This window comes from Mauremys reevesii, linkage group 11, assembly GCF_016161935.1.
Source record: "Mauremys reevesii isolate NIE-2019 linkage group 11, ASM1616193v1, whole genome shotgun sequence".
Taxonomy (NCBI): Eukaryota; Metazoa; Chordata; order Testudines; family Geoemydidae; genus Mauremys; species Mauremys reevesii.
Genome location: NC_052633.1, coordinates 59,922,455 through 59,945,983, shown reverse-complemented (window position 1 = coordinate 59,945,983; position 23,529 = coordinate 59,922,455). Strand labels below are relative to the sequence as shown.

The window sequence follows — 23,529 nt, the reverse complement described above, 5'->3', positions numbered from 1 at the left end:
CAAACTCCCCTCTACTCACATCCTGACAGACTCATCCTACTGCAGAACACTGCTGCTCCGTGCTGAATATACAGCAAACTTCCTATCTCACAGAGAGCTGTGCGGGTGAATACTCCAACCAGCTAAGTGCCATTCTGTGTAGCACGCAATTTGCTCTGGTATGATGACTACAATTCTTGTGTCTGGTAGTTCAAGCTTTGTTATATAACAGAAATACATGGAGAAGGACCTTGCTTCTCAGCATAAGAGAGAAATAATGATCCAGGGGCAGGATTCAAGGAACTGAAGATGTAAATAATTGAAACCACATGATAGAGAAAGAGTAGCCCTTCAACAGAGTGAAGATAGCACATTAACACAGACAGGGGGTTTTGTTGCCTCCACAGGTTGTAGCCTGAGTTTGATTCTTGTATTACAGACAGTTAAGTACCTCTCTGAAGTACATTCAGTATTTAATGAAGAGACTCTTCTAAATCTTGAGAAGACCTCTGGAGTGTCCAATGATCAGCTGCCAGATCATGAAGGTTGTATTAAATACTTCCCTTGAAGCACATCACTAGTTCACAGCCTCTCCTACTAATACCTTAGGCATTTGAAAAGTCAGGCCTTGAGCAAATTAGCTTGTTAAACCTGTTGAGAAATGGATTTTTTTTTCATGTAAACCCTTCAACACAAAGTTTGCCATAGGAATGAAATCTCTCTAGGCTCAGAACAGAGGTACTTACTGTGACGGGTTAATCTGACAGCCCTCACATGGATTCTTTTGATATTGGCATCTGGCTAATGAGGTCTGAAGCTACCTGTCACTACTGTATCTTAGGATTTCTATGACTCAGGTGCACAATACTGGATTGAGCCCCTTGCAATATTTCATTGCACCTGTTGTGCTAGCATAGTTACTGGAAGACATCTTTTCTTAATTATAACCCAAACTGAGAGGCAGCACAGGCCTGCCTTATTGCCAGTGCATGGATCTGATTCATGTGGGGTTCTCCACATCCTCAGAACACCATATATCATTGCATCTTAGAATCAGAGAAAACTTACACTCCACTCACTGTATCAGAACTGGATGAAGTCCCACAGATACAGGTAGTATATACGGTATGAAAATGCAATGGAAAAAAGTCCATTCTACCACCTGTATGGAGCACTCTCCCTACTGGCTGCTCAAAGCCAGAAAGCAATGCCTTGGCTCAATCTTGCTAGAAAGAGTTGACATGTCCCTCAGATAAATGCTCTGCCTAACATTATGAAAGGCTGACAAGTTCAGCCTGTTCTCAGAGGGGAAAACCCAGCGTTTCTCACCAATGACTGCCATTCAGTCTCAAACTCTCCGTTCCTGGGCAAGATTATTGTGATACTGGCAGCAGAAGCACCAGATCACCACTGACCTCTGAGACAATGCTCAGTCTAGCTTCAGGCCAGGCCATAGCACAGAAACAGTGCCAGTCACACTCCTTACCAGCAGCAAAACAAAAACTGGTGAGGTAGGAGGAGAACCAGAAAGGAACAGAGAGAGACAAGCCAAAGGAGGACAGGATTTTTGAAAATACCTTATTGCCTGGAGTCGGGGGAGGGACTTTGACAGCAGAGTAGGACAGAAGTCCAAAACGTGCAGCAGGTAGGGGGCCTCTGCCCCTTCAAACTCCCTTTTGGTTCTCTATCGGCTGGGCAAAGGGCGATGGGGCTAGTTGATTGGTTGTTGTGTGCCTCTCCTTGCCTACTTAAGCTTAGGTGTTTTTCAAAAGCCTCTTTGTGTATATTTACACTGCTGTAAAAGACCTGCTGCATAGCTAGTCAGGCTCCTGGGGCTTGGGCTGCAGGGCTAAAAATTGCGGTGTAGATATTTGGGCTTGGGCTGGAGCCCTGGCCCTCAAACCCCACAAGGGGGAAAGAGTCCCAGAGTTCCGGTTCCAGCCCAACCCCTAACATCTACACTGCAGCTTTTAGCCCAGCCCAACTCAGTTGACCCAGGCTCTGATATTCTGTACCAGGGATTTTTCATTGCAGCATAGATGTACCCTTACTCTTTGGTTAGCTGTTGCTGTTTGGCCATGCCTCGAGCACACATACATGTGGGCAGTGTTCCAAGAATCATGGGATCAGAGCCAGCACATGGACTCTTTTAGGTTCCCAGCTCTGGGATTCCAGGACAAGGAAGAATCGAGGTGGCTTCTACAGCCAGGCAATGCAGTGCCCAGAGGAAAGATAGGCACTCTGGGACACCCCTCCCTGCTTCTGGGGATGCACTCTGGTGGAGAGGTCTCTAGCCTGTCATGGGGGTCAGACACTTGGTTCCTCGACCTAGAGGCACAGCCCGCTCGAAGAGTAGGAGCCCTGCAGGGTGGGAGGGCATTGATGCCGCTTGCTTCCAGAGCTGCAGAGAATTCAAACCAGAGGAAGCTGCAGGGGACTCAGCAGTGCACCACTGACTCCCCCTGCTGCTGGGAGATGGGGCAAGGATCTGTGGGGTGGCTGCTGCTGCCATGGGAACATCTGGCTCCCTGAGTCCTGTTGCCAGGACTGTCCATGGTGTCGCTGCCCTTTTCCTCACCCTGCTCATGGGGGAGCAGGTTGGGGGACACGGGACACAGGAGGCTACCGATGGTGTGGCAGGGGGCATTTCAAGCACCCATTCCAGGAGCCATTCACCTGGGACCTGGAAAGATGCTAATTCCCCTCCCACCCTTACGTCATGGGGGAGGGGGTTGAGGTCAGGGGATAGCACTTGGCCCTGCTGCCTCCACCCCCACTCAGAGGGGGACAGCCCATGACTGCTGAAATAAGGCACAGGAGGAGGATTGGGGCAGCTACAGCAGGGGTTGGCGCTGTGGGGGGCAGGGGCATGGGAGTGGCCGGAGGCCTTAGAAGGGGTTTCCCCTCTTGTTCCCTGGGGCGCCCCAGTGCAGCCCTCATGGAGGCACTGAGTGGTGGCCTCAGGATTCCTTTATGCCACTTTGTCAAGCAATCATGGACCTAGAGTCACTGCCCCATGGGGGAGACAGATTCTCAGTCCTCCAGGACTTCGGAGTGGATGGGGACCACTGGCAAGGCAACAATTGTGATGAGGGGAGATGAAGGGGGACGCTCCCTAGCCTGGATTGAGGATCAGAGTAGGACAGGGAGATTTTAGTGGACTGTACCCTAGGACTATTCACCTTGCAGCAGGCAGACAACAGGTTCCAGGAGTTTGCCCTGTTTGCCAACAGAGATCCACAGTGATGCCCAACCAAATGTGGAACCTTGGCTGCTGACAGTCACAGGAGTAGTCAGGAATGCAGTTGCCCCAACGATGGCCCGTGTGGAGTACCTTACTGAGTTCACAGAATCTAAAGTTCAGGAAGGACTCCAGCATCAGTGACCCATCCCTTAGCATCAGGTGTTGAGAGATGCTATGTCCTCGGTGCACTACGGGTTAGCTCCCACCACTATATCGGGTCAAACAGTAGGACTGTCCGACTGGTGTAAGCTAGCAGGTTTCCCAAGCCCATGTAGAGGTTTCCTAGTGTGGAAGGCCTTGGTCCAGAGACGAAGGGCAGAGGAGGGGTGACAGGAATCGCATAGACACAGAAATTCTTACAGGGTTATTAAATGGGCTGCCCAGGATATGCAGTGCTGTGATAGAGGCCATTTTATTCAAGGCAGCATTTCTTGTGGCCTTCATTGGTGCTTTCAGGGTAACAGTGCCGCAGGCAACCATGGACAGGTCCAGGTGGGCAGTTGAATTACCAAAAGTACAGTGTCACTTGTGCAGTGTTGCTGCATTTAAGGTTCTCTGAAATAGATCAGAATGGGAATGAGGCCTCAGTGGTGATATGGAAATGTGCAGATGAATGCCTGTGCTCTGTAAGGGCACTCAAAGCTTTCCTAGCCAGATGGAACCAGGAGCCAGACCCACTGTTTATGCACATGATAGTAGTTTCCTGACAAGACACCAGGTTGCTGCAGTAATAAAAAAAAGCTTTGGCCTGCTGCAGTCTCAACCCTGCTAATTTTAGCTCATATTCTTTCAGGACTGGGGCAGTGACAACAGCAGCATCAGAGGGCTTTGACTATTGCTAGGTTCAGGACACTAGAAATCAAATTGTTACAGAACTTGAGTCTACCCCAGGGGAAAGGTTGCTGGGACTGGCATTAAGTGTAACTAACCCTCTCCGTTTCTGAACCCAGTAGATATCCAAAGCGTAGTCGATGTTTGAATTTGCAGACACTCTATAGTGCATTGGACCTGCAAGAAGATAGCCAGGTCGGCAGATGGATCACTGCTGGGCTTCAAGGCTGAAGCTGTACATATGCAGTGGGTTAAGCAGGATAGGCATGCTGTGGGAGCAAGCTGCTTTGGGTATGGCAGATGGGACATAAGCTGCTCTTGGCACTCATTGATGCTGCTCGTTGATGATGGGTTGATTAAGCATTTGGGGCTGAATGTTGGCCAGGCAGCAGAGCAGGTGCATCATAATTGCACGGCAAGACTGAAGCCATTGGCCTTTGATGGTATGGCCAACGGGGCATGAGCTGGTCCCATCACTCATTGATGCTGCTAGTTGATGTTGGATTAAGCAATTGTGGCTGGACGTTGGCCATATCAGCAAGTGGGTTGAAACTAAGTTGCAAGGCTGAAGCCATTTGCCGTCAGTGGTATGACAGATGATGAAGCATGAGCTGGTCTCAGCACTCGATAGCCAAGCTACAGCCACTTGATGTCCTGACTAGTTCAAGGTAGCTCTAGCATTGTATATTTCCTATTAATTAATATGATTAAATATACACTGAGTGTAAGGTAGATGAGTTAATACAGTAACTCCTCGCTTAACGTTGTTATTATGTTCCTGAAAAATGCTACTTTAAGCAAAACGATATTAAGTGAATCCAATTTCCCATAAGAATTAATGTAAATAGAGGGGGGTTAGGTTCCAGGGAAATTTTTTTTGCCAGACAAAAAACATTATATACATATACACTATACGTCTTAAATGATTTTAAACAATGTAATACTGTACTCACCAATAATGATTGTGAAGCTTGGTTGAGGCAGGGGCGTAGCGGGGTTGGGGCACAGGGTCTTGCCCTGTTCCAACCCCCCGGCGCTCCTTGCTCTCTCCCTGGCAGGAGCACCGGGCAGGCAGGCAGAGAAAGCCAAACAACCTTATAAAGGAACTTTTCGTGACTTTAAACTAGTATGTTCTCTAATAGATCATCACCCTAATAATGAAACAATGTTAACTGGGACGACTTAAAGTGAGGAGTTACTGTATTGAGGCTGGATCCTAACATTTGCCTTTTGAGTGCTTGATCTCACCACGCTGAATTAATACTAGTTTTGCATTTAATAAAACATAATATGCACAAATATTTTTGTACATGTTCAACTTCAAGGGCTCGGTCTCGCCCTCAGAAAAATGAACATGACTCTCACTGTAGTCAATGAGAACTGTGTGTGAGTATTTGTGGGAAGAATCTGATTCAAAAAGTTTGCTTGGCGAGCTTCCTGGAATATCCTACTAGATAGTCTTTTGTGATGGTAGAATGCCCACAATGGTGCTACATTTTGCATTATGTAGAAGAAAACAATGCGCTCTTGATTGGTGATGCAGCATGGTACATATTAAGTCTGAGACTAGACTACTGCTTTAGAAAAGTACCATCTATGTACTGTCCCACGTGAAATGGAGACCTCTGAGTTATTTTCCTGAGCTAGCCACAAGATGTCACTCTTATTCCACAAAAATCCTGTACAACTGCATTCGTTTGGTGGTTGCATATATTATTTACCTGTCGAAGAATGAAATTTGATCTTAAAATGTCTCATTGTTTTCATTCTGTATTTTGCTATGTAATTTATCTCTGAAAAGAAATAAATGAACTGTTTAACTGTCTGCTGGTGTTTGTTCTTCTGTTCTAGGATTTAGGAGTTACTGTGGGAGCATGGGGCTGTTGGTGTGGGCTGGGGAAAGATGTTTTCAGTACATGTCACTGTTTCTTGGTTCTATGTTTTGTAGTTCAAAATCTTTAATAATTGCTAATGGGAAAAAAATACAACTTGAGAATGAGTTTCCCAGAGCTCCGTAGTGGAAGTGTTATTTCCAAAGTCTCTGGGATGAAGACTTCACAAACTATATAGCACATAACATGTGTTTTCTCTACATATCATTTGTATTCCACTGCATGGTAATAAGACATTCAATCCCCTGTCGTTCATCACCAATGAAACATCCTGTGACAGGTAGGAGCTGATGATAATAACTTCCCTCATATTGCTAGTGCTGAAGATGTGGGTAATTTGTAATAATACTCCTATCGTGTCTTATGGCATTTCTATCACATCCATCACCATAGGGTCTCTAGAGGCTATATTTTTACACTAATACAATAATTCTATATATGATGAGCTGCCCTCGTTTATACCTGTAACATGGGTGTCGTCTTTGACCCAGCCCTCTCTGTAGATCGTCACTGTACATGTCACTGTTTCTTGGTTCTATCCAGGCAGTGTCTAAATCTTACAGATTCTTTTCTGCATAGCATCTCTAAAATTTGGGCTTTCCTATCCATCCATGTAGCTAAAACTCTTATCTAGGTCCCTCATCATTTAGCATCTTGGCTACTGCAACATTCTCTTCTCTGGCCTTGACTAATGCAACCTTGAGCCAGTTATATCCATTCAAAATCTGCTATAAAGATCATTTTTCTGCCTCCTCATATTGATCATGTCAACCCTCTCTTTGCATTCTCAGTTGGTTCCCCTTTCTCCACCACCTCAAACATAAGCTACTTGTCTTCACTTACAATGCCCTTCACAGCATATCCCCATCCTACCTAGCATCTCTCATAACTGTTAAATTTTCAAACAAGCATTTTAGTGTTTCCTCCCATGCTGCCCCTCATGCTCGGGAGGGGAAAAGTTACCTTGCTGTCCTCCGCCAAATCTCTCCTTAAAACTCTCCTGTGCCATGATGCTAACAAAATCTTGATATTGCCTAGCGGCTGGTATGCTGAGGCAATTGCCTATCAAACTGAGCAATAATGTCTCATTATTTCCTTGTGCTCCCCTTGTCTGCCGTATCCAGCTCTTGCCATGTATGTAGACTAAACTTTTAGGGCAGTGTTCATCTTTTTGTTCTATGTTCATACAGCACCTAGCACAGTGGGGCCTGATCCATTCCTGGGGCTCACAGGCATTACTGCTTTTCAAATAATAATTATAATATAGAACCATTCGCCAGAGGATCCCAAAGCATTTTACAAACAGTCATTTATACTCAAAAGAGTGACTTTAGAAATGGCATTGAGGGATTACATGTTTCTCAATGACTCAGTAGCCAATTACTGAGTTTACAATTGTAAAGCTGTCTACCGCCACCACACACAAATTACCGAGATCTGAAAGTCAAGCTTTGTTCTTTCTGGCTCACACATCTGCCTTGGTGATAAAGATTCTGCAATTAGAACTTTGTTAAAAATTCAGCTGATGTGCAAGCCAGACAAGAACACTCTCCCCTCATTATGCTGGCTAAGCAGTGTCAAGGGGAGTTAAAAAAAAAATAAATAAAAGGGGAGGGGGGGAAGATAGTTAAAAATTTGTTTGTAACTAATTTAAACAGATGTGACAAAAGAAACAGAAGATCTGTGGACGAAAATTGGGTTATTTTTACAGTCATTTTTCTCACTATAATTGTACATTAAGATTCATGGGATCTCTGTATTAAATGCATTTCACAGATAAGAAAACTAAGCCATGAGAGGATATGTAACTTGCACACAGTATTTCAGCGGCATAGCTGAGAATACAAACAAACTTTCTTGTTTCAGTCTACAAATAGGAATCAAAGGACCATAATTAATTATTTGTATGGAGGTAGAATCCAGAGGCCTCAATCTGTATCAGGCCCCCAGGTTCTATTTGCTATACAAATATAGAAGCAGAAATGCCGCTTGCTCTGATAAACTGACAGCGTAAGAGTCTGTCTTGTCTACATGGGAAAGTTTCACTAGTTACACAAGTACAATTATACTGATATAGTTAAACCTCTATAGCTACATTGGTATAACTCTCCGTGTGGACATTCTTATTCCAGAATAAAAGTGGCTTTTTTCAGTTTAGTTTAAACTCCTTCCGTGTGACAAGCTAAACTGAAAGAAACAACTCATTCCAGAATAAAAGTGTCCACGGTATACTGGTAAGTAATACTATATCAATTTAAAGTCACACTTCAGCTTATATTGGTATAACTTCCCATGTAGACAAGCCCTAATTTGAAACAAGATGCATCAACAGAATGTAAGACACAACAGGATAGAAATGGGTAAGGAGCAGGGAGAAGATAGTACCTTGCAGTTAGTAGTTAGATGGTTTCAAATCTGAAAATGTTTAACTAAGTTAATGAAACCCTCTGCCCCTGACTCATTCAACCAAAGCATCCTTCAGTGCCTGATTTCTACAGGCATTACTGCAGAAGTGGATGTTGAGGATGAAAATGGTAGTGGCCTTGTGTATTAATTCAGAAAGATCATTCCATGCAGCATGAGAGAGAGAGAGAGAGAACCCAATCCTGACAGGTCACAGGCTAGGATCATCTGGGTATATATCACCAAATCAATTCCCTGCCATTGGAGGGTCCTCAGGCACTGGTGGCACCTTAGTCCCCCCCGATCACTGCTTGTGGCACTCTATGGTGTAGTCTCTAGAGGGTGGTTGTGTTTTGGTCTAATTATGGTTGTTGGGCTTGTGCAGGGGTGTTTTTTGACCTGTGATATATGGGAGGTTGGACTAGATGATGTAGTGGTCCCTTCTGGCCTTAAACTCTGACTCTATAAGGTATCAGGCCACTGGAACTCACACAAAAGTCAGCCGGAGTTGCAGGTCTGTACCTTCTCTCTGAATTTGGCCATTGGCATTTAAGCTCTTCAGAAAAGGCATCGTGGCACCCTATCTGCTTTTAGTCTGCAAAGGGCTGTGCACACCTACACTATTTTGCTGGATAAATAGTAATAGTTTGTCCTGCTGGCACTGAATGAATTTAGATTTTCAAGAGCTATGATTATCAAATCTTGCAGTAAAGCAAAAGCTTTCTAAACAATTAGCCTTAATAAGGAGCTACACATCTGAGAGAGATTTTGCTGTTTTGAAAAAAAACCTGTTTCAGACGGAAAATGATAGGTTCCCTTTGCTCTAATAAAGATGCTTGTAGTTCTACAGCCTGTCATAACAGGAAGTAAATTAGTAGGAAACAGAAAACTGCTAACAACTGACAAGCAAGGAAAGTGCTAAATCAGTGTCTCGACTGATGGCTAGCACTGTCTCCCCCTCATTATTTATATATTAAAAATAAAGTCATCCTGCTGAAGATGCAATTTTACCACACCCGTAATATCACCCTGCTACATTTTCTAAAAGAGAGAGAGAGAGACAGACTGAGGAAATTATAGTTTGGTCCCCATTTCTTCTAATCAAGAGGTGAGCAGGCTCCAAATCAGAAGCAATACAACTAACACAAGGATGTGATTTGGGGTGCGAGAGACTTCTGTGCCATTTCTGCCAAGCAACGGATTCATTCAAGACCAGAGCTTCACAACAATTTGTCAGAAAATGACTATTAGTCAAAACCAGAAGTTTTTGTGGGAAAGGGTCAATTTCAATGAATTTCCTGTTTTGAAAATTTTTTGAAAAACAAAAGTTTCCAAATTGTCAAAACATCCAATTTCAACATTTTCAAACCAAAATGTTCCATTTTTGGTTTGAAACAACTTTTCATCTTGGAAAATTAAGTTAACATATGCCAAAAAAAATTAAAATGAAGTCAAAATTGAAATGAAATGTTTCTAAATTATTGAAACAAAACGTTTTTACCCAATCCCCCAAACTGGGAAGATTTCTGATTCATTAATTTTTTTTAGATTTTGACTGATTCAGAACAGGATATTTCCCCCTAAATCTCAAATTCTCACAGGACAGGAAAACTGTTTCTAACCCAACTCTATTCAGGATTCTAGCTGTACGGATCCAAATTAAAGAGGAGAGAGAAAATGTCGCTTTTATATGTGTGTGCAAAGTTCTGGGTTCCTGTAGCTATGTGGCTGATCCCAAAGACTTTATGAAATGAATTCCATTGGCTTTAAGGGCTATATCTCCTCCTGTTCTAAAGTTTGTTCTATAGCTGGGTGAGGCAGTTCAGGGAATGTCTATGCTGCAAAAAAGAAAACCCGTGACTATGAATCAATTGCCTTGCACTACAGGGCTAAAAAATAACAGAGTAGATGTTCCATCTCAGGCTCTGAAACCCGCAGAGGGGAGTGATTAAAAATAACCCTGCATCAAGTCTACACTAATGCTTCCACCATTGCTAGCATTACTGAGCCTCCACAATGCTAGGCCATTGATAGATTTTTATATATATATTCACTTTGTGTAATGGCCACTTCGTGTAATGGCCAGCTCGTGGGCAGTCAAACCCAGTACTGGGAGTCAATGTCCAAAGTCATGAGACAGGAGTCAAGAGTCTGCTGGGTCAGGATGATGATGATGATGTTCGTCCATCGTTGTCGATGAAGACCTCAACAACTCATTTGTTCAGTGACCGGACTCTGTGCGTCCGAAGATGACTGATCAGTCTGATTCGGGCGTGGAACGTCCTGTCACACGTCGGACAGACATGTGATGGCACTGTCGATGATGTGCGGGCAGCTCTGGACTTGCGCAGCTCACGCTTTCTTTCAGCCTCAGCAATACGCCTTGCCTCAGAGGTATTACTGCCTGTGTGAATGAAGCTGTGCCATGCTGGACGGTTCAGTGCGAGAGTTTCCCATGTGGCGGTGTTGATCTCGAGGGACTTCAGAGAGGTCTTCAGTGTGTCCTTGAACTGCTTCTTTTGTCCTCCATGGGAGCGCTTTCCCTGGGTGAGTTCTCCGTAGAAGAGCTGTTTAGGAATGCGCTTGTCTGACATTCTCACGACATATCCGGCCCATCTGGTCTGGGCTCTCATCAGTAGTGTGTGAATTGACGGGACTGGCTCTGATAAGGACTTCAGTATCGGGCACTTTGTCCTGCCATCTGATTTTTAGAAGCTTTCGCAGACAGTAAATGTGGAAGTGATTGAGCCTTCGTGCATGACTCTGATACACAGTCCACGTCTCGCAGGCATACAGCAGAGTTGGAAGCACCACTGCTCAGTAGATCTTCAGCTTCGTCGGTAGACTGATCCTGGGTCAGGATACTGGAGGATCAAAGGCAGGAGACAAACTGGAGATCAGAACCACAAGTTGATAACCAGAGTCAGGCCATAACAGGGGATCAGAGGCAGAAAACAAACTGGAGGTCGGGAACCACAAGTCAGATGCCAGCAGTGAAGCTGGGTTAGAATGCCGGAAATCAAGCCGGGGAAAAAGGAGCAGGAGCAAATGTAAGGGAGCACAAGGCACACACTCCAGAACAGAGTCAAGCCCAGTTGTTCAGAGAATTTCCTGTTCCTCCTGCCAGTTTAAGTAGGCTCAGCAGGCCAATCAGCTGCTCTGGGACTCTGACAATTAGACCTAGGGATGGAGTGTCACACTGGAGCTGGGCTTTGAGGCTCTCAGGTAAACTACTGCCAGCAGTCTGCCAGGTGGAGGGTTGGAGCATGGCTGCTCCCATGAATCCTGCAGACCCAGGTTTGAGAGCAGTGGGCCATGACACACTGTGGACAGGGTTACACCTGATACACCTTGGTAAATCCAGAGTAACATCATTTACTTCAAACCAATTTCTTCCAAGCAACTAGTTTCAGTGGAGTTATTCTGGGTTTGCACCAGTGTTAATGAGATTAGGATCTGGCCTGTTGTATTGAAAATATTTTTTAAAAGACAATAAGACCTTAAGAGTCATATCCTCATTTTGAAAGACACATAGATGTGAATGTTCTGGGACAAGAACCTCTTGTCTTACTCATGTAAAACTCCCAGTGATCTGCCATCCATCTTTCATCTCATGTGCCTCCCAATGGGGGTTTCAGATGAGTAAAGCAAACAGGATTTGGCTCTTTATGAATGAAAATCTCCTCAACATTAAGACACATGAGAATTCCATTTGCATACTAAGAATAAGCACTCAGTGGCTGGGGAGCCCATATGCTGTAAAATAGCCTATTGTCAAGGCTGCAGTTCATACTTCTGTGTAAGAAATGTAACATGCAAGGGACACGCTGCCTGTCAAGCATACAATAGCACTAAAATAACTTAATGTGTTTACTTGTTATGGAGACAACGACATCCTAATCCTGTCTTTCAATTGCTTCCTATGCACCTAAGTGCTTTTGTATGTCACTTAAAATTAAGGGAAGAAGGGAAAACAGAGAGGCAGTTTGCTTAAGTATACAACCAACTGCACTGTGAAAGCTATAACCTATGGCAACCCAAATAATTATTTGGTATTGCGGCCTGAAATTCAGGTTCTAAAGACTTGTGTAGTGGTGGAAAATGAAATACATGTTGAATCAACTATGACCAGAGCCACCATGATGGTATGGTCTGGGGTCAAAAGATGTGGGTTCTATTCCCAGCTCTGACTCTAATTTGTATGATTTCAGGAAACTAACCTACTGGTAACATTGTGTCTCAGTATCATCATCTGCAAAATGAGGCTAAGGCACACCCAGTCAGAGAGATTAAGGCTTATTTCTTTACTACTTGTAAAGAGCTCAGAGATCCTCTGATAGAAGGTGCCATAACATTAACATTTCAATGTGAAATCTATAAGGAGCAGAGACCGCAACAGATGATGCCTATAAGAACTTCTCTGAATGATGAAGGCACATCATGGTCCCCTCCCACTGACCAAGCAGGTCCTTCATCACCTCCTAGTGATGTGGTTGCTTTAAGGTTTTCCATAGGAGAGACAGGTGGCCATGGCCAGAAGCTGCTAAAAGCCACGCCAGGGGGCATGACTTAATAACCTCAGCGGTCCCCCATGACCTCATAGTTCTGGACTCAGTGAACAGTCCAAAGAGGATGTTAGGAGGGAGGTGTCTGTAGCAGGTCTGGGAGGTCTCAGTCTGGTGGGAAAGGAATTAGTTAAGGGGGAAAAAAACTCGCAAAAGTGAGACATGGGTTAGTTACCAGGGATGAATATAGCTAAGGACTAAATTGGAGATGGATGGGGAGAGCTAAAACCAGCCTCTAGATGGATAGGGGAGGTTTGTGGGGAAAACACAGAATGGAAATTAGTTGGCTGGAGTGGGATGTGGGGTGGAGGGGTGAGGAAATCCGTAAGACTAAAGTCTCCAGGGACAAGTGAGGCTCCACAGAAAACTCCTGTACCCATTTAGACCCACTAGTCTGTCAGTGACATTCAAAGTCAGTGTGCCAGGATGGCCGGAGAAGAGAGAGGAGTGAAGGAAATTAAATTCAGTTTTAAACAAGCTACAAAAATCATGGACCCAGCAAGGTGATGGCTAGTCCCCAACTCTGCACTCGTGTGTTATATTCCTTCCCCTTCTCTTTTTTGGCTCATTTTAGGATGTTTTTTGTTTCTAGATTGTAATCTCTTAACGGCAGGGCCCAAGGCCATCCTGTATGTCTGCCTGCACCTCACTCATGCACTTTGGGTGTGTTTGAAGCAGGGCTGGCTCCAGCTTTTCTGCCGCTCCAAGTGGCAAAGCGGGGGGGGGGGGGGGAGATAAAGCCAATTGGCGGCACCTCAATCGTGCCGCTTCATTCTTCGGTGGCAATTCGGCTGTAGGTCCTTCGCTCCCTCTTTTCCTCTTCGGCAGCACTTCGGCGGCAGATCTAAGAGGAAAAGCAGGACTGAGGGACCTGCCGCTGAATTGCACCGAAGACCCAGACATGCCGCCTCTTTCCATTGGCCACCCCAAACACTTGCTTTCTTCGTGGGTGCCTATAGCCAACCCTGGTTTGAAGTATACATAGATAACAGAATAAAATAATTGTTCATAACTAAATACAGCAGTCATTAGAGTTAACTTAAAGTTGAGGGTTAAAAATAAGGATCCTTAAGGTGAAACCCCCAGGGCAGCAAAATGACATTCACATAATTTGTTAATTATTTCCTATGTGCTGCATGTGTATATATAGTGTATTCACTTGGGAACCATCATTCTCACAGATAAAATCTAATAGGGGTTTGCAGCTTCCTGTGAAATCCCAGCCATAATTGCACATTCACTTGTCCACAGAGCAAATCCCTGTGGCCTTTTCAAAGCTTTACAATCTTTGGTTTTGTTTGTAAAAAGAGCACTTGAGCATATTTGCACCTTTAAGAACAGCGGCAGCAAGAATGCCACCCATCCACATCCAACAGGGTAACTAAAGTGAATAGCTGCTTTTAACAACTGTTTCTATTGAGAAATCCACAGTGAGTGAAATTCACCCATGAAAATGGGAGCACAGAAGAACCCCAAATGCATCAGAACTATGGTAGTTCCGTTGTGTGGGATGGATAGCTGAGGAGTAGATCTGCACAAGTAGCAAGTGAGGCTCCACTGAGCTGAGAACTGCACCCACTCCACAGAGACCAGCTTGGAAGAGTGATTTGGTGACCTTCTGCCTGGCAGAGTGAGTGCATGAGTGGCTGCTACTGCTCCAGCCCAAGGTGGGGAAGGTAGATTCAATCTTCTCAACTCCCAGTGTTATCTGTTTATAAAGTCAGGACAGAGGTGAATTTCGCCCACTGGGCAAGGATAATGTACCAACTGTGTCTGTACCCAAGCTATATAGTTTACACCAAATTTACACTGTTCTGTTTTGCTTCAAATTCATGTCTAATCTGCTGTACAGTATCACCTCTGAACTCCTCCTGTATTATCGCTTTCCAGGTTCTCCCGCTCATTAAATTCTGTTTGTTTGGTGTTTCCCAGATGTATTAGTCTATATTTTTCTGTGTTGACTCTCAGGTTATTCTGTCCAGGATTCCAGTCTCTCTAAACTAATCTGCATTATTTCTCTCTGATTGGTGTTCACCTCATCCCAGGGAATAACATTTGTGATCCCATTAACAGAGTCATAGAAATGTAGGGCTGGAAGGGATCTCAAGAAGTCATCTAGACAGCCCCTGCATTGAGGCAGGTCCATGTACACCTAGACCACAACCTTGCTTGGAAGCCTACTATAGTGCTTAACTATCCCTATAGCTAGACAGTTTTTTCCCTAATATCTAAACTACATCTCCCTTGCTGAAGAGTAATGCCATTATTTCTTGTCCTACCTTCAGTGGACATGGAGAACAATTGATCACTATCGTCTTTACAACATCCCTTAGCATTTTGGAAGGTTTTTTATCAGGTCCTCCCTCAGTCTTTTTTCAAAACTATACGTGCTCAGTTTTTTTAACCTTTCCTCAGAGGCCAGGTTTTCTAAATCTTTTATCACTTTTGTTGCTTTCCTTTGGACTGTCTCCACGTTATCCACATCTTTTCTAAAAATGAGCACCCAGAACTCAACACAATAATCCAGTACTCCTCACCAGTGCTAAGTACAATGGAACAATTACCCACTGTTACTTACATATGATGCTCCTGTTAATTCACCCCAGAATTATAATACAACTGCATGACATTGTTGGCTCATATTCAATTTGTGATCCACTATTAACTCCCAGATCTTTTCAGCCTACCCAGTCATTCTCCATTTTGTATTTGTGCATTTGATTAGTCTGTTCTAAATGTAGTACTTTGCACTTGTCTTTAATGAATTTGATCTTGTTAATTTCAGACCAATTCCCTAATTTGTCAAAGCATTTTGAATTCTAATCCTATTAGCCAAAGTGCTTGTAACCCTTCCTATCTTGGTGTCAACTGCAAATTTTACATGCATATGCTCCAGTTCATTATCCAAGTCATTCTTGAAAATATTGAACAGTACTGGACCCAGGACAGACCCCTGCTGGACTCCATAAGATATATCTCACAGACATTTCACAGAGAACTACTACTTGAGTATGGTGTTTCAACCAGTTATGCACCCACCTTACAGTAATTTCATCCAGACCACATTTCCTTCATTTGCCTATGAGAATGTCTGTGTTCCCCCTATGAGGGACTGTGTTAACTACAGCTTCCCTCCTATCCACCAGGCCAGTAACCCTCTCAAAGAAGGCAATTAGGATGGTTTGGCATGATTTGTTCTTGACAAATCCATGCTGGCTATTCCTTATAATCCTATTATCCTCTAGCTCCACACAAATTGATTGGTTAATAATTTATTCCACTACCTTTTCAAGTATTGAAGTTAAACTGACTGGTCTATAATTCCCCAGTCCTCTTTGTTCCCCTTTTTTAATGATAGGTTCTGTGTTTGCCCTTCTCCAGTCCTCTGGGATCTCACCTGTCTTCCAGGAGTTCTTGAAGATAATTGCTAGTGATTCCAAAATTGCTTCAGCTAGTTCCTTGAGTACCCTAGGATGAATTTCATCAGGCCCTGTTGACTTGAATTCATCTAACATATCTAAATATTCTTTAACCTGTTCTTTCCCTATTTTGGCTTGTGTTCTTTCACTACTATTGTTAATATTAATTGTGTTAAGTACCTGGTCCCCATTAACCTTTTGAGCGAAGACTGAAGCAAAACAGGCATTAAACACTTTAGCCTTCTTAAAATCATCTGTTCCATATTGTGTAAGATACTAAATAATACCAGTGAATGGTGTTTGTAGTAAGAGGAGGCCCTAAGATATAAACCTTGGTATCAGAGGCCCGGTATGAGGCCTGAGGCCTGAACTAAAGTAATGGTCAAGACTTTGCTAACATAAAGCAAAGTTAAGCTGTGAGCCAGAGGCAGGCCCTGCTCACAGAAGCTGGCAAGGAAAGGGCTGATGCTGCAAAAAAAAAGACATACCTAAAAGGTACTGGACACCAGATAGCAGAACATTTGCATACTCGTACACTCCACACAGATAACAAGGAACAAGCTGATCCATCCCAATGACAGGGCCAAAAGGGTAATATGATGGATAGGGTTGTTTTGTTCGAACCAACATGTACAAGGTGAGAGGCAGCACCTTACTACGTAGAGGGGTTGCACCTTGCTATGTAGAGGGGTTGCACCTCAACACGTCAGGAGTGATGTGTAACTTGTTTGTACCTGTGTATAAGAATGCATCCCTGGGGTGGTGTCTTTGTCCAGCCGAGGGGGCAGTGGAAAGTCCTTCCACTGACTGAGCTGAGTCCATTGCCATACTCGTAGTATGTCCTGTAGAGTAAAATCTAGAGGGGACTATCATTGTGCTTCGTTTGACAATAAACCTGGCCGAAGTGCCTTCGTACCTTACTAGACTCTGTGGTCATTGGGGGTTCTCTCGGGATCTGCTGTGTCAGCTATCTGCTCAGAGCTGGGGCAGCACACAGAGGGAACACACGCACGCAGCCGATTGATATCAACATTGAACAGAGCAGAGCACCACACCGGTAGCATCTGACAACACTGTTAAACTTCAGGTACCCCATTAGTGCTCTCATCTCAATATTTTGCCATGCACAGTTGCCCTTTGTTCCTGAGTCTTCAGCTAGTTCTCAATCCACGTGACATTAGCTGAATGACTTTGTATGAGGAATGAGATATTTTCCTACTCACCATCAGTTACCAGTGCTCTGCTTGTAAGGACCTTTCCCAACATAAATTTGATCACTGCCAAAATAGAGCAAAGGATTCCACTTAGAATGGAGACACTAAACAGAAAGTCGTCCTGCAAAAGAAGAGGGTAGATATTAGTATGTCTTCCACACCTAGTTGTCATTATGTCTTCCACACCTGTACATTAAATGCCAAATTCTATTTTGAAATAGCTGACTTATCCAACAAAGGAAAAGATTTCCTGAGTTACGATTTCCATTCCACCCTTTGCTCGCTCTGGTGTGTCTAGTCACTTCATCACACATGGTTAGTGACGGGCCCAAGCACAAACTTTTGGCTCTTGAGCCAAACTACTCAAAGTTAGGGGATATTTTGATCTGGGTTTGACTGGAGGCTACTACTCATGCAATGGTTAGACAAAGAAGCAATCTGTTAACTGAGTTATAAAGTCGTCCTGGCTTCCTTACTTTGGTTGATTTTGATCTGAATAATATGATTTTAACATCATTTCTGGGTGTACAATTTCCTATTAGGTAAAAAGGGGTGGGGGTGTATTAAGGCCAAACCCTGGTGCCAGTGAAGTCGATAGGAGTTTTGCTATCAATTACTGTTTTCTGCAGCCGAAATCCGGGTCTCACAATCTGCCATTGACTTTGCTTTGGCACTTAGTTTAAGCTGTTATGACATCAATACAAATAAATGAGAAACTTCTACCACAAACAACTGAAATCCTTCCGGTGACGTATGACTCCTGTAGCTCATTTATAACTGCAACACAGTGTTAATAGAACTGTCTTGATTTGTGTGATTCATCTCTGCTGATGTCCTTTCATCTCTGCAGGTTCTAGTAGTTCAATGTCAATGGCACCATGGGATTATGATAAAAATATTCTGGCACAAATCCTCATTGACAGCAACAGGATTTGGCATCAACTTGACGCATCTCACCCATGTTATCAGCAGAGGCAACTACCATGACGCAAGACATAAGGAAAGAGAAAAAGGGCTTTGGAAGGTACAATGAGCATTGGGAACAAAAGAGCATAACATCTTTAAATAACTCACTAAGTGTAGTTGGGAATCATATACATTTCTATTCTATTTAGACTCATAGACTTTAGGGCCAGAAGGGACCATCGTGATTATCAAGTGTGACCTTCTGCACATTGCAAGCCACAGAACTTCACCCACCCATTCAGTAACAGACCCCTAACCTCTGGCTGAGTTACTGACTCCCTCTAATCATGATTTAAAGACGCTGAGAATTCACCATTTACTCTAGTTTAAACCAGCAAGTGACCTGTGACCCATACTGCTCCACCCCCAAGCTGGCCTGGGTGCCAGCAATGGCAGCGGTGGCTCCAAGGACCACCTGCTGCTTTGTCACTATCCATAAGGTCTGGTTTTAATAGCTGTCTAAGTATACATTGGACAGGGACTGGAGTGGAAATAATTGTTTTGTGATTTGTGCCTCACTGGTCAAAAAAGTCACAAGTCACCACTGCCTCCCATTGATCGTTGTCAGTGGAAATCCTTGTAGGGTTTATATCAGAAAATGGGTGTGGGGAGAGTATGTGAGGGTGGTCTGACTATACGATCAGCAGCATATGATCAGCTGTCAAATAGCATAACTCCACGAGTGGGAGTGTAGCTTGGCCACTGGTATTGTACCCACTTGGCTGTCATCTGTCTTTTCTCAAAGTAAGATTAGACAGAATGTAAAAATGCCAGCAGGTGTCTGCACGGGAACTCTCACTGTTGCCACAGGTGGGAAGAGTGCAATGAGGACAAGGCCTGCCAGGCTTTCAGCACTTCTTCCTGGTCAGTGTGATACAGAGGTCTTTTCTGTCAGAACTACATAGGCTATAGTCTACAGCATGGTTTGACTGACATCACTCTGCAACTGCCATCCCTATCCAGGGCAGTCAAGGAAGCATGTTTAAATAGTTCTGATCCCCACATGGGCACAGCCTAATTAGTTCTAAATGTTAAATTTAATCAGAAATGTAATCAAATTAAAAGGGGGCTAGCAGTGTGCCTTGGATTTCTTTATAGATGAAGGGAATTTTCCTCATATACTCGGGGAGGAAAAAAACCTTCAGCTGCTGATCCTAAATATAGATTGATATTTTCACCTCTATATATGTGCAATTAATTATCATTCATTCTTTGATGCATTTCACCAAATATCCTGATGCTCAAGAAGAGAGTAAGTCAGATCTTAGTTCTCTATTAAGGAATCTACATTCTTCAGAGCATGAAATGTGCCCTAGCTTTGTGAAACTTCATCTGCAAATGCAAAGAAACAATTCACGAAGCACTCAGTGGAGCAAATGCTGTGTCTCTCCTATATCGCATTCACCAAGGTAAGACCCTAGGGCTGAGATGAGACAACCCTGCATAACTGGAATTTTTTGAGGTAGGATTTAAGTTTAGTTGTTTCCTCAAGCCTAGGGCATCAAGGAGTTTTAGGAAGCTAAATCATGTGGGAATGGCTTTGGGACACAAGACAGAATTTTAAGGGGTTACAGAATAAGGTCATTACCTCACCCATCATGTCTCTCTAATATCTTGGGACTTACACGGCTACAACAACACTGCATATAGCAATGGAAGATGATATAATTTTAAGGACAGTTACAACTTTTTCCCCCTATAGACGCATGTTCCGCAAGTGATAGATTTACTTGAACTGTCAGGAAAAGTTTTCAGTTACAGTGTGGATTTCATGATCACCAGCTGTGATCCTTTCAAGATGATCTACTTCCCATTAAAGCCTTATTGTGGAAATCTGTGGGTCACTTTGCTTCTGTAGCTTTCCGAGGTTTTAGTACGTGTTACATTGTTTGTATGTCCTTGCTGCTTTTTCCAGCATTTGGGAGAACACTGAACTTCAAAAGAGCAGATCAACCACTTAGTACTTTGTTTACAAAGTCAAATGAATATAATAATTTGCCACTGTATAATCAAAGATGTGCTATGGCATAGGTTTCTGTATTTATACCATTTCTGCCAATTAGTGGGGAATATGATAAGGTGACATTTTTCTCACTTCAACCAGAATTCCTTCAATCTGCTAGTCAGAGCTAGCCATGGTTTGGTAATATGACTCCAAAGGATTGTGGGATGCGACTGCAAAGAATGGTGGGATTAGGTTCACAATAAACAAGCATGGCTCTTTTTAAGGATCTCAGGTGGTGAGAGTCTGAGAATTCTTGATGTAGGAGATATTCAAGTCCAACTATTCATTCAGAATCTTGAAAAATGTATGTGAGATTCTTTCTATTATAGTATTTGTTTTGTTCCTTCTGTGTCAGACCTGTTTTGCGAGAGGCTATGATTTGATGCTATATGTGTTTAGCAATATGAGGATGTGTAGCATAGGTTTTTGCCCTGAATTCAATTTACTTTTTGTATGTTTTGTCATATCCACGGTGCCTAAAATGTATTTTGCCATTTGTTATGACTGCCCTGTTGTGTGTTACTAATGTGATTGGAATCTGTCTAGTCAGTTTATTGGAACCCAGCGATAACATATAAGAGTAATGCAGGTTTCTAAATAGATAGATAACTTCTACAAACTCCTAAACTGAATACGTGAGTGTATTTCTAGGGGTTTCAGAAAAAATATTTCTACATACTTTTCTATAGTTCAATGACAAAAATACACAACTTCAATATTGTTATAATTATTCACATAGTGGAATAGGGGATCTGATGATGGAGAAGAATTGGGATGTGGACTGGGTGACCGGATATGTTCTTCCAGCTCTTATTTTCATGGCAGATGTACAAAGTGAAAAATAAAAAACAGAGTTCCTATGCCAAAGATCTTAGTTTAAACCCACAAAACACCAGAATTTCAAAAGAGCGCAGTTTGCCTGTCAGTACCTAAATTAATATGATAGTAGACAAAAGTTTTAAACAATATCCACAGAGTGGCATTAGGTACTGTGGCAACTGGGTACTTTATAGATTACATAGGTAGACTAGAGAGAAAGAGAACAATTTTAAAAAGTAAAAGGGTTTCCGATTCTAAATCCACTTTCCTTAATCCCTTAAATTGCTCCCTGATTTTCCAGGTGCACAATACCTGGAGATAGGAAGAACGAGGCATCTCTTGGCTCAGAGCTAGCAGGAGGGTTTGGCAGGTGGAAGGGGCCCTGAGCTGACTCCTCTGTCTTGTGGATAAGACTGAGGAAGAGTTTGGCAGCTAGGATGGGAGATGAGAGTGCCAGCTTTGGGGTCAATAGGTCAGAAGGTAGCATGAGGGGAGTCAGCTCAAGTTGCTTGCTAGGAGATAGGTTGCAGTAATATTCAAAAGCTGAGATGAGGTGGGTTGAGATAGTTGGCAGAGGATGGCAGGAGGGTTATGCAGCTGCTTTATGGGAGAAGCAGGGAGATTGTGGTAGGGTTTGGCAGCTGGGAGAAGTCCATTGGAGTGATTTTTGGGGTGTTAAAATGTTTGGAGTTATTGGCACAAGGAGGGGTTCTTGCAGGTCAGTTGCTTTGGGGGTAGGGATATTAAACGGATGCATACACTAATATGTAGTATCACAGGGACCTAAGAGTTAAATTTGTCACTCTGTGGCTGTGAAATAATTATCTTGCTAAACTAACTTGTCCTTCTCAGAAATGACTAGAAGAGAGACAATAATGGAGATCTAAATTAATAAAATAAGCCTGACCATCTGGCACCAGGTCCCTTGGGACATTCCCTCAGCCCCACCTTCTTTGTACCTCTTGCCTTAGCATCTAAAAATCACAAAGGGGGGAGCATATCTACGCAGTCTCACTGTTAATTTTCTCTCTGTGTAATGTTAAGTAAAGCAATCGCAGTGAATTGTTACAGATTAAATTTTAGATGCTGAACATTTCCATATGATGGAATCTTCTCATAAATAAATGAGAGGCTCTTTCCTTTTCCGTTTCCCTCTCCCCTTGCTCCTACATTGCTCTCCATGTTGTGTGTCTGTACCCACATCTCTTATATTTATTTAGAGAGAGAGCAAGTGCATATCCTTTCATATATAAAATATCAGTGCACACTTAGTCTGGTTCGGTGCTAGACGGCCATTCTCCAAACCACACAAGTGCAAGCTGCTCTCTGCACATTATAACAATGAGAATCCTCCTTACAAAACAACCTTGTGCTGATGCATAACTGGAGTGACGCAGTGGCTGCCTTATAAGGCATGGTTAGAACACTGATTCAAGGCTGGTTCATAAGGGAGGATATCTGAGTGCATTTTTTAGGGTACATCTACGCTATAGCTGGGACCATGCTTCCCAGCACAGACACATGCTACCTCTACTCAAGCTAGTGCACTAAAAATGTAGCTATGTGGCCAGGGGTAATATGGACGGCAGCTCGGGCTAGCCACCAGAGTACATTCCCTGGGGATCTGGGAGGTGAACCCAACTGCCATGCTACATCCCCCTCCACTGACACTACTATTTTTAGTGTGCTACTTGAGCACACAGGTATCTGTCCACCCATGCCTGGGAAGCATGATCCCAGCTGCAGTGCAGATGGACTGTAATTTCTGCATTTTAGAGTTAATATTTAACGTCTCTTAAAACATTGTGCTCTTTAAGTTGTCAGAGAGAAATTATTCCTAGGAAAGGGGAGCACTCAAGTCTTGCCCCTTGATAAAGCCATCCAGCAGCCCTATACTTGAACCAAGTGCACTTTGACCACCAGAGTAGGTGAGAACAGGATAATGACAGTTGCGTGTCCATGCTGCATTTAGTTAACTCAACCTTTCCAAGCAGAGCAGTGACCATCTGTTAATTAGCTTAGTCCCTGCAGCATAAGCAAGTTTGCCTGGTGGGGGGTGGTTACTCATATGAGAAGGGAAGAGTCTGAAGGGGGGGATGGATATAGCCTCAAGATTTCATTTCGCTGTTGTTTGTCACTAGAGGGATCCCTTCCAAATGTTTTCAGGGGTCCGACCAATATCTCACCTCAGA

At 43.4% G+C, this 23,529-nt stretch overlaps 1 protein-coding gene across 2 annotated transcripts in view; it reads right to left on the bottom strand.

Annotated features, from left to right (window-relative positions):
• TMEM163 (transmembrane protein 163) overlaps positions 1–23,529 on the bottom strand; it is a 161,173-nt gene that overhangs the window by 8,593 nt on the left and 129,051 nt on the right. For both annotated transcript variants that reach the window (XM_039494027.1, XM_039494026.1), the window contains exon 6: positions 17,557–17,668. In XM_039494027.1, the coding sequence (XP_039349961.1) occupies positions 17,557–17,668 (112 nt within the window). The remainder of the gene's footprint in view (positions 1–17,556; positions 17,669–23,529) is intronic.